Genomic DNA, 15,342 nt, shown 5'->3' with positions numbered 1-15,342 from the left:
GTGTCCCAACATTTAATGTCATAGATACTGATCTCCTGTGTCCCAACACTTAATGTCATAGATACTGATCTCCTGTGTCCCAACATTTAATGTCATAGATACTGATCTCTGTGTCCCAACATTTAATGTCATAGATACCGATCTCCTGTGTCCCAACATTTAATGTCATAGATACTGATCTCCTGTGTCCCAACACTTAATGTCATAGATACTGATCTCCTGTGTCCCAACACTTAATGTCATAGATACTGATCTCCTGTGTCCCAACACTTAATGTCATAGATACTGATCTCCTGTGTCCCAACACTTAATGTCATAGATACTGATCTCCTGTATCCCAACACTTAATGTCATAGATACTGATCTCCTGTGTCCCAACACTTAATGTCATAGATACTGATCTCCTGTGTCCCAACATTTAATGTCATAGATACTGATCTCCTGTGTCCCAACATTTAATGTCATAGATACTGATCTCCTGTGTCCCAACATTTAATGTCATAGATACTGATCTCCTGTGTCCCAACACTTAATGTCATAGATACTGATCTCCTGTGTCCCAACACTTAATGTCATAGATACTGATCTCCTGTGTCCCAACACTTAATGTCATAGATACTGATCTCCTGTGTCCCAACATTTAATGTCATAGATACTGATCTCCTGTGTCCCAACATTTAATGTCATAGATACTGATCTCCTGTGTCCCAACACTTAATGTCATAGATACTGATCTCCTGTGTCCCAACACTTAATGTCATAGATACTGATCTCCTGTGTCCCAACACTTAATGTCATAGATACCGATCTCCTGTGTCCCAACACTTAATGCACCAACACCTTGATAGCATACTACAGTAACACTGCTAACAACAGTGATAGCATAATACAGCAACACTGCTAACAACAGTGATAGCATAATACAGTAACACTGCTAACAACCGTACCTTGATAGCATGGTACAGTAACACTGCTAACAACCGTACCTTGATAGCATGGTACAGTAACACTGCTAACAACCGTACCTTGATAGCATGGTACAGTAACACTGCTAACAACCGTACCTTGATAGCATAATACAGTAACACTGCTAACAACAGTACCTTGATAGCATAATACAGTAACACTGCTAACAACACTGCTAACAACAGTACCTTGATAGCATAATACAGTAACACTGCTAACAACAGTACCTTGATAGCATGGTACAGTAACACTGCTAACAACAGTACCTTGATAGCATAATACAGTAACACTGCTAACAACAGTACCTTGATAGCATGGTACAGTAACACTGCTAACAACCGTACCTTGATAGCATGGTACAGTAACACTGCTAACAACAGTACCTTGATAGCATAATAATACAGTACAGTAACACTGCTAACAACAGTACCTTGATAGCATGGTACAGTAACACTGCTAACAACAGTACCTTGATAGCATAATACAGTAACACTGCTAACAACAGTACCTTGATAGCATGGTACAGTAACACTGCTAACAACCGTACCTTGATAGCATAATACAGTAACACTGCTAACAACAGTGATAGCATAATACAGTAACACTGCTAACAACAGTGATAGCATAATACATTAACACTGCTAACAACAGTGATAGCATAATACAGTAACACTGCTAACAACCGTACCTTGATAGCATGGTACAGTAGCACTGCTAACAACCGTACCTTGATAGCATGGTACAGTAACACTGCTAACAACAGTACCTTGATAGCATGGTACAGTAACACTGCTAACAACAGTACCCTGATAGCATAATACAGTAACACTGCTAACAACAGTACCTTGATAGCATAATACAGTAACACTGCTAACAACAGTACCTTGATAGCATGGTACAGTAACACTACTAACAACAGTACCTTGATAGCATAATACAGTAACACTGCTAACAACCGTACCTTGATAGCATGGTACAGTAACACTGCTAACAACAGTACCTTGATAGCATGGTACAGTAACACTGCTAACAACAGTACCTTGATAGCATAATACAGTAACACTGCTAACAACCGTACCTTGATAGCATGGTATTGTAACACTGCTAACAACCGTACCTTGATAGCATGGTACAGTAACACTGCTAACAACAGTACCTTGATAGCATAATACAGTAACACTGCTAACAACCGTACCTTGATAGCATGGTACAGTAACACTGCTAACAACAGTACCTTGATAGCATAATACAGTAACACTGCTAACAACAGTACCATGATAGCATAATACAGTAACACTGCTAACAACAGTACCTTGATAGCATAATACAGTAACACTGCTAACAACAGTACCTTGATAGCATGGTACAGTAACACTGCTAACAACAGTACCTTGATAGCATAATACAGTAACACTGCTAACAACAGTACCTTGACAGCATGATATGGTAACACTGCTAACAACAGTACCTTGACAGCATGGTACAGTAACACTACTAACAACTGTACCTTGATAGCATGGTATTGTAACACTACTAACAACAGTACCTTGATAGCATGGTACAGTAACACTGCTAACAACAGTACCTTGATAGCATGGTACAGTAACACTGCTAACAACAGTACCTTGATAGCATGGTACAGTAACACTGCTAACAACCGTACCTTGATAGCATGGTACAGTAACACTGCTAACAACCGTACCTTGATAGCATGGTATCGTTACACTGCTAACAACCGTACCTTGATAGCATGGTACAGTAACACTGCTAACAACAGTACCTTGATAGCATGGTATTGTAACACTGCTAACAACAGTACCTTGATAGCATGGTACAGTAACACTGCTAACAACTGTACCTTGACAGCATGATATGGTAACACTGCTTACAACAGTACCTTGATAGCATGATAGAGGAAAACACTGTGCATAGCTTCTCGGATTGTCTCTTTGCCTCTGAACGAGAAGGAGAAGTTGGACACGCCCCCACTAACTCGGGCTCCTGGCAGGGTTTTCTGGGAAATAGAAGTACAAGACAATTGGTATGACATTTTATACATATACTATTCACACATTCAGGACCACACATTCTTATTCATATTTACAGGGGCGGTGGGGTAGCCTAGTGGTTAAAGCGTTGGCTGGCCACGCCGAAAACCCGGGTTCGAATCCCCACATGGGTACAATGTGTGAAGCCCATTTCTGGTGTCCCCCGCCATGATGTTGCTGGAATATTGCTAAAAGTGGCATAAAACCAAACTCAGTCAGTCAGTCATATTTACATGGCATGCAATGACAGATTAACTACAATAATACAGAGAATTAGCTTGTCCTTAAATTCTTTTGAATAGTACCAATATATATCCAGAACAGACTTTTATACCTCGAACTTGATCGTCTAGATTGCACCTAACATTGAAAGAATATCAAACAAACAAAATATACATAATTAATACAAAACTGAATGAATCAACTCCTCTATCAATATGCTTCTATGGAACACTCACCTTGATGATTTCGATGGCCTTTATGAAGTCTATGCCATACTCGTTGTGCTCGTCAATACCAGTTGCAATGGTGAGGATATTGGGGTCGAAGATGATGTCGTTAGGGTTGAAGCCCACTTCGTCCACCAGGATGTTGTAGGAGCGTGTACAGATGGCCGCTTTCCTCTCATAGTCAGTAGCCTGAAGGGCAAACAGACATATCAGCCATGTTGCTGGCACGAAAACGTACTCAGATTTTTTAATAACCTCTATTTACCGAGTCTGAGTTCTGAGTTGAGCACGAAACCGGATTTGAGCATGAGATCGTACTCAGGAAAGTTTTATAACCTTAGAATCAGTAAGTCAACTTTAATCATTTTAATCTCTGATGGTTTAGTTTTCTAAAAATTTTGTTGTTTAACATACATTATATAGTACCTGTACATCCAGTCTGTGTTATGTCTAAGGTTACATTTTACACATTTTTATCCTTGCCTAATACTGGTTAGCGCCATCAAATCGAGTCAACCCTGATTGCCAGAAATATTTGTTTATTTGCTTGTTGTTTAACGCCACACCCAGCATTATTCCGGCCATACAGCGGCAGTCTGTAAATAATTGAGTCTGGACCAAACAATCCAGTGATCAACAGCATGAGCATCAGTCTACACAATTGGGATACGATGACGTGTGTCAACCAAGCCAGCAAGCCTGACCACCCGATCCCATTAGTTGCCTCTTTTGACAAGCACATAACATATGTAATTTGTCACGACTACATCTCTAATATATCCCCACCTGGCCTTCTTCATCAAACGCCATGACAACGACTGCTGCTCCATACTGCTTGACTTTTCTGGCCTTGGCCTTGAAGTCGTCCACCCCCTCCTTGAGACTTATACTGTTGACAATACACTTCCCCTGCGTGCACATCAGCCCCGCCTCCACCACTGCGAAGTTGGACGAGTCAATACACAGGGGCACCTGCAAACAGAACATTCAAAACATACATACACATTGGAGAGGTGTGCAGTCATCAATATCATGCTGGCGCATGTTGGCCCTATTGTTTGAGGCAGCCCAATTTATTGTGCAGAGTTACGTCCCTTTGAGACACCAGACCTCTTTGATCATGGCCTGACTACACTAATTTTGTTTCCAGGTTTGGAATCACCATATCCATGCTTGTATTTGACTATTAGTGTGCACCTCCAAGACCTGCCTCACAACAGGCTTTCCTCTACATTTAGCTGTGATATAATTGGAATACTGTTCAAAGTCACTTACCAAATTCACTCATAATTGATCAGGTAAAGCACTAGTCACTGGATTATTTCTCATTTTAAAAAAATGAGAACAAGTTAAAAAAAATAAAGAATACATACGAAAATTATGACCCAAGTAAGACAATTTAGACCTAATTGTGAGAGATGTATACGAAAAAAACCCAACTACATATTGTTTAAATCGATAAAGGACAGTGGAAGGAAAGCAAAAAGTGATAGACATGGTTCATATTTACCAGTTTTGTAAAATGAATGAGACAGGAAGAATTATAAGTGTGATAATTCTGGGATTCAACATGCAGACATTTAATGTTAAGATACTGTTAACCAGTAGACATTACTGAACTAAAGCGCTCCAGGGCTTTACACAGTACCTTTGCAATATCAGGTTCAGATGAAATGAGATTGACAAACTTCCGCATAGCCGACACCCCATCCAGCATCCCTTCGTCCATGTTGATGTCAAGTACCTGGGCTCCATTCTCAACCTGTATCTTAGCAACACTCAGTGCTTCCTGCAACACAAACCAAGTACATATCTGGAAGGGCACACCATTTCAGCAACAATGTAGGGTTTCTACATTTACATTCTCAACCATTCTCACATGAGCACCTCCCTTAGCATCAACACCCTTATTGCAATCAAACACACATAAAAAGCTGATATCAAATGAATCTGCCTAGACCATTGCATTTCTGTAGTAAATAGGTTGCACCTTACACTGAACTAGTAGAAAACAGGGTGCCCCTTACACTCAACTAGGAGTAAACAGGTTGCCCTGTACAATGAACATAGTGTAAACAGGTTGAACCCTACATTGAACAGGAAGCAAACAGGTTGCACCTTAATTTGGAGTAAGAGTAAACACACCTTACACTGAAGTAGGAGTAAACTGGTTGCATCTTACACTGGGCAGGGAGTAAACAAGCTGCACCTTACATGAAACAGGGAGTAAACTGGTTGCACCTTACATGAAACATGGAGTAAACTGGTTGCATCTTGCATGAAACAGGGAATAAACTGGTTGCACATTACATGAAACAGGGAGTAAACTGGTTGCCCCTTGCATGAAACGGAGTAAACTGGTTGCACCTTACATGAAACAGGGAGTAAACTGGTTGCATCTTATATTGGACTATGAGTAAACGGGTGCACCTTACACTGAACAGGGGGTAAACACACTGCACCTTAACAATGAAGTAGGAGTAAACTGGTTGCATCTTATACTGAACTACAGAACTGCCATATGACAAGGTCTCACCTCATAGTTCCCATTCTTGATCAGTCTACAGAATCTCTTCGACCCAGCAACATTGCACCTCTCACCGATGTTCACAAAGTTGGTGTGTGGGCCGATATAGGATGGCTCAAGACCTGAAATGATCATAACTTATGACTTCAAACTTTTCAAATTAATATCAAGAATCTGTTCAAATTAATATCAAGAATCTTTTTGCTATTTGCATATTGCAAATAAACCAATAACCTTTGACCAATAATCCCCTCCAGCAAAACAAGATATGACCTTCATCTGGACTGTTAACATTTAGTTTATATTACAAACTAAAACACTTTGTCTAGTGAAGTGCTATGCATTCAGACATCAGTTCAGTCATCAGTTCAGACATCAGTTCAGTCATCAATTAAGACATCAGTTCATTCATCAATTAAGACATCAGTTCATTCATCAGTTCAGTCATCAGTTCTGACATCAGTTCAGTCATCAGTTCAGTCATCAATTAAGACATCAGTTCAGTCATCAATTAAGACATCAGTTCATTCATCAGTTCATTCATCAGTTCAGTCATCAGTTCAGTCATCAGTTCTGACATCAGTTCATTCATCAGTTCAGTCATCAGTTCAGTCATCAGTTCAGACATCAGTTCAGTCATCAATTAAGACATCAGTTCATTCATCAATTAAGACATCAGTTCATTCATCAGTTCATTCATCAGTTCAGTCATCAGTTCTGACATCAGTTCATTCATCAGTTCAGTCATCAGTTCAGTCATCAGTTCTGACATCAGTTCAGACATCAATTAAGACATCAGTTCAGTCATCAATTAAGACATCAGTTCATTCATCAGTTCAGACATCAGTTCAGTCATCAGTTCAGTCATCAATTAAGACATCAGTTCAGTCATCAATTAAGACATCAGTTCATACATCAGTTCAGTCATCAATTAAGACATCAGTTCAGTCATCAATTCAGACATCAGTTCAGTCATCAATTAAGACATCAGTTCATTCATCAGTTCAGTCATCAATTAAGACATCAGTTCAGACATCAGCTCAGTCATCAATTAAGACATCAGTTCAGTCATCAGTTCAGTCATCAATTCAGACATCAGTTCAGTCATCAATTAAGACATCAGTTTATTCATCAGTTCAGTCATCAATTCAGACATCAGTTCAGACATCAGTTCAGTCATCAATTCAGACATCAGTTCATACATCAGCTCAGTCATCAATTAAGACATCAGTTCAGTCATCAGCTCAGACATCAGTTCAGACATCAGTTCAGGCATCAATTAAGACATCAGTTCAGTCATCAGCTCAGACATCAGTTCAGACATCAGTTCAGTCATCAGTTCATACATCAGTTCAGTCATCAGTTCAGTAATCAATTAAGACATCAGTTCATACATCAGCTCAGACATCAGTTCAGACATCAGTTCAGTCATCAATTCAGACATCAGTTCAGACATCAGTTCAGTCATCAATTCAGACATCAGTTCATACATCAGCTCAGTCATCAATTAAGACATCAGTTCAGTCATCAGCTCAGACATCAGTTCAGACATCAGTTCAGTCATCAATTCAGACATCAGTTCAGTCATCAATTAAGACATCAGTTCATTCATCAGTTCAGTCATCAATTAAGACATCAGTTCATACATCAGCTCAGTCATCAATTAAGACATCAGTTCAGTCATCAATTCAGACATCAGTTCATACATCAGCTCAGTCATCAATTAAGACATCAGTTCATTCATCAGTTCAGTCATCAATTCAGACATCAGTTCAGACATCAGTTCAGTCATCAGCTCAGACATCAGTTCAGACATCAGTTCAGGCATCAATTCAGACATCAGTTCATACATCAGCTCATACATCAGTTCAGTCATCAATTAAGACATCAGTTCAGTCATCAGTTCATACATCAGTTCAGACATCAGTTCAGACATCAGTTCAGGCATCAATTCAGTCATCAATTCAGACATCAGTTCAGACATCAGTTCAGTCATCAGTTCAGTCATCAATTCAGACATCAGTTCATACATCAGCTCAGTCATCAATTAAGACATCAGTTCATTCATCAGTTCAGTCATCAATTCAGACATCAGTTCAGACATCAGTTCAGTCATCAGTTCAGTCATCAATTCAGACATCAGTTCATACATCAGCTCAGTCATCAATTAAGACATCAGTTCATTCATCAGTTCAGTCATCAATTCAGACATCAGTTCAGACATCAGTTCAGTCATCAATTCAGACATCAGTTCAGTCATCAATTAAGACATCAGTTCATTCATCAGTTCAGTCATCAATTCAGACATCAGTTCAGACATCAGTTCAGTCATCAATTCAGACATCAGTTCTTACATCAGCTCAGTCATCAATTAAGACATCAGTTCATTCATCAGTTCAGTCATCAATTAAGACATCAGTTCATACATCAGCTCAGACATCAGTTCAGACATCAGTTCAGTCATCAATTCAGACATCAGTTCAGTCATCAATTCAGACATCAGTTCAGACATCAGTTCAGTCATCAATTCAGACATCAGTTCAGACATCAGTTCAGTCATCAATTCATACATCAGTTCAGTCATCAGCTCAGACATCAGTTCAGACATCAGTTCAGGCATCAATTCAGACATCAGTTCATACATCAGTTCATACATCAGTTCATACATCAGCTCAGTCATCAATTAAGACATCAGTTCAGTCATCAGCTCAGACATCAATTAAGACATCAGTTCAGTCATCAGCTCAGACATCAGTTCAGACATCAGTTCAGTCATCAATTCAGACATCAGTTCAGTCATCAGTTCAGACATAAGTTCAGACATAAGTTCAGGCATCAGTTCTGAAATCAGTTCTGAAGTCAATTCAGACATCAGCACAGACATAAATTCAGTCATCAGTTCATACATCAGTTCTGATGGCAGTTCAGACATCAGTTCAGACATCAGTTATGACGTCAGTTCAGAAGTCAGTGCTGATGTCAGTTCTGGTCAGTTCTGACATCAGTTTTCAGAAGGCTGTGCTATGTATCAGGGCCAATGTCCTGGCCATTCTCATCCTGTGTATTGTCTACTTGCTGAGTGTGTATTGGATGTCTATTTGTTGAGAGGAAGACAATCACCTGAGAGCAGCATGTGACCTGTGTGAAGGCTGGACGGAGGGACCCTAGGCTTGAACTTGGACACAGCTTCAGCAATTGCCCTGAAAAACATCCAAACTCTTCATAAATCTACAAATACATCATACTAGTATATGAGACACACTCATATCAAGTGCTATTAAAAAAAAGAATGGAAATAAAGAAGGGAAATCTCTAGTGTTGCATGTCACAGCGTGTGTACTCACTTGATGTGGGCTGGGGTTGTTCCACAGCACCCACCCACAATGTTCACCATCCCAGCCTTGGCAAACTCCTGGAAAACATATGTCACTTTTTCAAAATAATTTTCTGGAGGTCATTTCAGATGAAAGTAATAAAACATTTTCATAACTTTTAATACTGCTACCATGATACAAAATCAATAATATATCTGCAATAGTTGAAGGCAATATTCCATAAAATAATAAAGCAGTGTGAGATGTAAACATGAGATGAGCGTCCCTTTAAATACAGCGATACCCATGGATCACATCATGTGACACAGTAAGTTAATGAGAGCCATTTTGGAATTGGCGTCAGCGCGCTGCATGTGTACATCAGTCTTGTCTTGTCCTCTGTAGTAATGCATGTTGAATACATTTTTGTGTGCTGGCCAATCGCCCATCTTGATTGTTATCCCTCACAGTACGTGCGATTTAAGAATGATTATAAGAAGATTCCAGACATATTACAGCTGGGGATGCCAAATATGGATGTCACACATTGTACCCATTTTGCGAACTGAATCAAGGTCTTCAGGAATGGCTTCCCAACTAGGTTGATCTACAGCCCAAATGGAAACATAAAACCTCACTCGCTGATTTAAACTACTAAAGTTGAAGAACACTGATTTCGTCATATGTCTGTTGTTAATCTATCATGACTAGTGGGTACTGAACACACAGCCTCCCTATTGTGGGTGTTTTGTGAAATATACATGGTAAGTTGTCTCATGCTGACCTTTAGATGGCCAGCAGTCATCTCGGGAGTCTCATCGTAGTCGCCAAACGTGTTGGGTAGACCTGCAACGCAAGGGATTGTTGGTTCATTGCCATCATTATTAAGATGGCTTCATATGATAGACTTGAGTTTGCTGATTACACACAGAAGGTTTTGCTTGGTGAACATTGCAAAACATTTGGTGAAATAGTTTGTATTGGTTGACATAATGTTGCTGAGCAAAAGAATGAGTCTTCTACATGTGAATAGCGGAAAACATGTTTGTCACAGACAACAAAGATGATAATGTGTGGATATCACTGGAGTTTCATGAACTGGTGTTACAGATGACACACCTGCATTAGAGTAACAGGTGTGGTGGTTAGAGCGTCCGCCCGGAGAGCTGAAGGTCACAGGTTCGATCCCCAGCCGCGTCATACCAAAAGACGTTTAAATATGGTACTTGTTGGTCCCTGCCTGGCGCTCAGCATTAATGGGTACAACAAGGACTGGTCGGCTCGGAGTCAGTATAATGTGTCTGAGTGGGGTATTCATGCTTAACTGCGGCATGGTATCTCAGTGGGCTAGCTCTATAAAACCAGCTTAAGTCTGGGCTAGTACAAGCAGATCGGCATTAGGGTAACAGAGACACCTACACATACACCTGCATTAGGGTAACAGATGACGTACCTGCATTAGGGTAACAGATGACACACCTGCATTAGGGTAACAGATGACGTACCTGCATTAGGGTAACAGATGATGTACCTGCATTAGGGTAACAGATGACGTACCTGCATTAGGGTAACAGATGCATTAGGGTACCTGCATTAGGGTAACAGATGACATAAGCTGTTGTATTGTTGCTGACAGACTCAATAAATGGACGCATTTCTGTAGCACCGAGAGCGCAGTTGAGACCAAGGCTGAAAAAAAACAAAGAAACAAACATTACATGCCAACAGTTACCAAAGAAAATGCTGAATAAAAAGACCATAAAATCCCACTGAATCCCATTTTGAGAGAATAACTGATGTTTGACCTACCACATGGCATCTGTGTGAGACACACTGATGATAAAGGCCTCTGTTGTTTGTCCAGACAATGTCCGCCCACTCTTGTCAACAATGGTTCCTGATACCTGTAATATCATCATCATCACCATCATCATCCCCAAATTAGTTTAGCATTGGTTATTTCTGGTCGATACCTCCTTTTAACCAGTCAAGAATCAGACCATATATTGTATATGGTAACACTGCACAAATTGTATCTGATATTTGATTATGTATTTCATGTTTAACATCACACTCCACAATATTCGAGCTAAATGACAGCAGTCTGGACCAGGAAACCCACTGATACACATCATGTGTGTCTATCTACGCATTGGGGATACGATGACATGCATTATCTAGCCTCATGTAAGAATGTTGATTGGTTCATGTGACTCTGATAAAATACCATGTACACCCGTCACGATCCGCGAGCAAGGGAGTACAAAAGTCATATTATCCCGCCACGCCTCGGTGACCACGCGAAGTGAGAAAAGCGTGCATCGCCAAGCCTTTAGTAACGTGCGCTGCATTGAGGTCAGTCGATCAGCTGGTGTCAACATGGCATCTCACATAAATAAAAACAAGTCGATTCGATGCGTATTGTTTTCTTTTGATTTAGTAAAAACATTCGGCTAGATAAATGCGTTATCACATCGTGTCTCGGGGTATACGGGGTTTTATCAGTCCCTCGTAATATTGTATTAAACTTACTCGGGACTGATAAAACCCTGTATTTCCCGAGACACGATGTGATAACTTATATTATCCAAGTCAGCATAGAAACAAGACCACAGACTATGTTGAAATGGCCTACTAGCAGATAACAGTTACTGATTATCTGCCCCTGTTGAATTACATTCAAGCAGCTGGAAGATAGACATTACTCTCTGGGGATACTCAAGGATACTCACAAATACTGGACATTTCTTGTAGCCACTTGCAAACACATCTTCAATAGCAAATAATGCTGCCTGAAAATCAGAAATTGTTCATTGTAGTAATTTAATAAGATATCTAAAACCGATCTGAAGTTGTCTGACTTCCATTTTGTGGAAGCCACTTGCAAACACATCTTCAATAGCAAATAATGCTGCCTGAAAATCAGAAATTGTTCATTATAGTAATTTAATAAGATATCTAAAACCGATCTGAAGTTGTCTGACTTCCATTTTGTGGAAGCCACTTGCAAACACATCTTCAATAGCAAATAATGCTGCCTGAAAATCAGAAATTGTTCATTATAGTAATTTAATAAGATATCTAAAACCGATCTGAAGTTGTCTGACTTCCATTTTTGTGGAAGCCACTTGCAAACACATCTTCAATAGCAAATAATGCTGCCTGAAAATCAGAAATTGTTCATTATAGTAATTTAATAAGATATCTAAAACCGATCTGAAGTTGTCTGACTTCCATTTTTGTGGAAGCCACTTGCAAACACATCTTCAATAGCAAATAATGCTGCCTGAAAATCAGAAATTGTTCATTATAGTAATTTAATAAGATATCTAAAACCGATCTGAAGTTGTCTGACTTCCATTTTTGTGGAAGCCACTTGCAAACACATCTTCAATAGCAAATAATGCTGCCTGAAAATCAGAAATTGTTCATTATAGTAATTTAATAAGATATCTAAAACCGATCTGAAGTTGTCTGACTTCCATTTTTGTGGAAGCCACTTGCAAACACATCTTCAATAGCAAATAATGCTGCCTGAAAATCAGAAATTGCTCATTGTAGTAATTTAATAAGATATCTAAAACCGATCTGAAGTTGTCTGACTTCCATTTTTGTGGAAGCAGCAGTGGTTAAGTGGGTTAGATCGCCAACTTTGTGTGCTGGCGATTCGATGCCTCTAAAACCATGTCAAGGAGTTGAACTCACTGGTAAGTTAGTAGAAAGTTACACATATTATTAAGACAATAAGATCAGACATTTGCATCCTGACTTCACATGCACACAGGAGATGGTATATCATAATGCCCTTGCCTTTGAATTTGCTGTATCAAATATCGTTTCCACCAGCAGCACGTCTGCTCCTCCATCCAACAGACCACGTGCTTGTTCTGAATATGCCTCAACAAGCTCATTAAAAGCTGGAAGAAAAAGATGTCATCAAACAATTGAAAAAACGCCAAAAATGTAATCTGCCACTCTGGTTCTGGTGTAAGTAACATGAAAACATTGAACATTATTTGCGCATAACCACTTTTCTAGACACAGTGTCAGTTCACAAGAGAAATTTATTTGTAACATCCATGGATAGTATTTACATGTCCAAGTCCAGGGGTGGAAATAACCCATTGCCCGACACCCAGAGTCCAGTGTTTTTTTCTGTCGGGCAAGCAAATTTGTACATCACACTGTACCGGTGTCCAGTTGATATTCCAATGTTAATTATGTTGTTTATTTTAAAAAATCAACAAGAAAACGGTCGGTATAGTGGAAAAATTATCAGGGCAAGTGATTTTACATGTGCCACTGTACCAGAGTACACTAGCAATTTTAATGTTATTTCCACCCCTGAAGTCAAATTCACATGCTCAGTAATTGGATTCCAAAACACACTACCTGGAGACATTCCTCAAACTGCCAGTGCAACAATGTACCAATGAGTGACAAGTCCTGTCTGAAGACCAACAATGCATTGGTTAGCCTATTACTTACTGACATTCCTGAAATCTGGTCTCTCCACCGATGGGGAGATGGAGAGTGTTCTGTTTGTGGGTCCCATGGCACCAGCTACGTACCTCCGTACACCTGTAACAAGACCATGTGCTTACTGTCATACTTCTGTCATACAGTGTTACACATGTATCATACAGAATCAGACATTATCAAATGTCTCTCCTTCAAAACTCTCCTCAAAACGTTTCTATTTAAGAAGTACTTTGTCTAGACTCTCACCCAAATAACTTTACTTGTAGCACCATGAGCATACCAACTGGCGTGGAGTTTGGCGTTACAAATTCACTCATTGTTATTATTATTATTATTATCATACAGTGTCCCTCATGTATTTAGAGTGTCACATATAGTGCGTTTGGCTCAAAAGCGGACCGATGAATGGCAATCTAACTCAAAAACTAATAAACATATAATACTCAATGAAACGCTGATCATAATCAAAATATCAGACCAACTCTGTGATTTGTTTGCAGAATTTATGTCCTAAAATTAAAGAGTTGTTTAACAAACTATCATTAAAATATTGACACAGTTCACTATTTGTTACGAGGGAGAGAAAGGAGTGCAGAGAAAGGGACAGCCAGGTGTTAGAGAAGCACGTGCACAAGTGCCGACAAAGTTATTGATTCATTAACCTGTGCTGTGCCATCTCCATCCTTTCTCGCACACCCAGCTGTCCCTTTCTCTGCACTCCTCCCTCGTAACAAATAGTGAACTGTGTCGATATTTTAATGATAGTTTGTTAAACAACTTTTTTATTTTTAGGACATAAATTCTGCAAACACCTCTCAGAGTTGGTCTGGCGTTTTCATTATGATCAGTGTTTCATTGAGTACTTTCTGCTTATAAGTTTTTTAGTTAGATTGCATTCATCGGTCCGCTTTTGAGCCAAACGGACTATACATATCACACAGAATTTTACAAAATTCATACAGTCTCGCACATGTATCAAACAGAACATACAAGACACGGACACACCTATGAAGATATAGGTTAAACTGTTTCTTCACCAACCCATGGTTCTCATAAGTTTGTCAGGCTTGTTGACTTAATTCATGCATGGCATTGTATTCCAGTTGTGCAGATCACCGATTCCATATCTTTCACTGGATTGTCTGGTCCAAAGTTGATTATTTACAGACTGCAATCACCTAGCTGGAATATTGCTGAGTGCAGTGTAAAACATTCAACAACATCACTTGAGAAACTGCAGTGAGAATGTATCTACTGCTACAAGGGCAGTAACTCTTTCCATCATCACAATTAGTGCATGTACAAAAAGCACTTTTGTTCTGAGATCTTAATTGTAAAGGTGTACTTGAAATGAATAACCTCAAGAAGCATATACAAAGCATCTACACAGAGATGTCAACAGATTTTGCCAATCAAAGGGTGATAACGTGAGTGAGTGAGTTGAGTTTTACACCACACTCAGCAGTATTCGAGCTATATGGCAGCAGTCTATAAATAATCGAGTCTGGACCAGACAATCCAGTGATCAACAGCATGAGTATTGATCTGCGAAATTG

At 39.5% G+C, this 15,342-nt stretch overlaps 1 protein-coding gene across 2 annotated transcripts in view; it reads right to left on the bottom strand.

Annotated features, from left to right (window-relative positions):
- LOC124273698 (methionine synthase-like) overlaps nucleotides 1-15,342 on the bottom strand; it is a 41,390-nt gene that overhangs the window by 19,811 nt on the left and 6,237 nt on the right. Inside the window, exons 5-17 of one of the 2 annotated variants that reach the window (XM_046708973.1) lie at nucleotides 13,793-13,885; nucleotides 13,115-13,221; nucleotides 12,037-12,096; nucleotides 11,114-11,208; nucleotides 10,893-10,993; nucleotides 10,089-10,150; nucleotides 9,335-9,402; nucleotides 9,111-9,190; nucleotides 6,000-6,112; nucleotides 5,112-5,252; nucleotides 4,250-4,435; nucleotides 3,473-3,652; nucleotides 2,864-2,980 (exon numbers count right to left, since the gene is read on the bottom strand). In XM_046708973.1, coding sequence (XP_046564929.1) covers nucleotides 2,864-2,980; nucleotides 3,473-3,652; nucleotides 4,250-4,435; nucleotides 5,112-5,252; nucleotides 6,000-6,112; nucleotides 9,111-9,190; nucleotides 9,335-9,402; nucleotides 10,089-10,150; nucleotides 10,893-10,993; nucleotides 11,114-11,208; nucleotides 12,037-12,096; nucleotides 13,115-13,221; nucleotides 13,793-13,885 — 1,403 coding nt within the window. Of the gene's footprint in view, nucleotides 1-2,863; nucleotides 2,981-3,472; nucleotides 3,653-4,249; nucleotides 4,436-5,111; nucleotides 5,253-5,999; nucleotides 6,113-9,110; nucleotides 9,191-9,334; nucleotides 9,403-10,088; nucleotides 10,151-10,731; nucleotides 10,748-10,892; nucleotides 10,994-11,113; nucleotides 11,209-12,036; nucleotides 12,097-13,114; nucleotides 13,222-13,792; nucleotides 13,886-15,342 lie in introns of those variants that run through there. The other variant, XM_046708974.1, reaches the window with a different exon arrangement.

Source organism: Haliotis rubra, unplaced genomic scaffold (assembly GCF_003918875.1).
Source record: "Haliotis rubra isolate DU_JTF1 unplaced genomic scaffold, ASM391887v1 Scf183, whole genome shotgun sequence".
NCBI classification, from domain to species: Eukaryota; Metazoa; Mollusca; class Gastropoda; order Lepetellida; family Haliotidae; genus Haliotis; species Haliotis rubra.
This window is presented reverse-complemented; position numbering and strand designations above follow the sequence as displayed.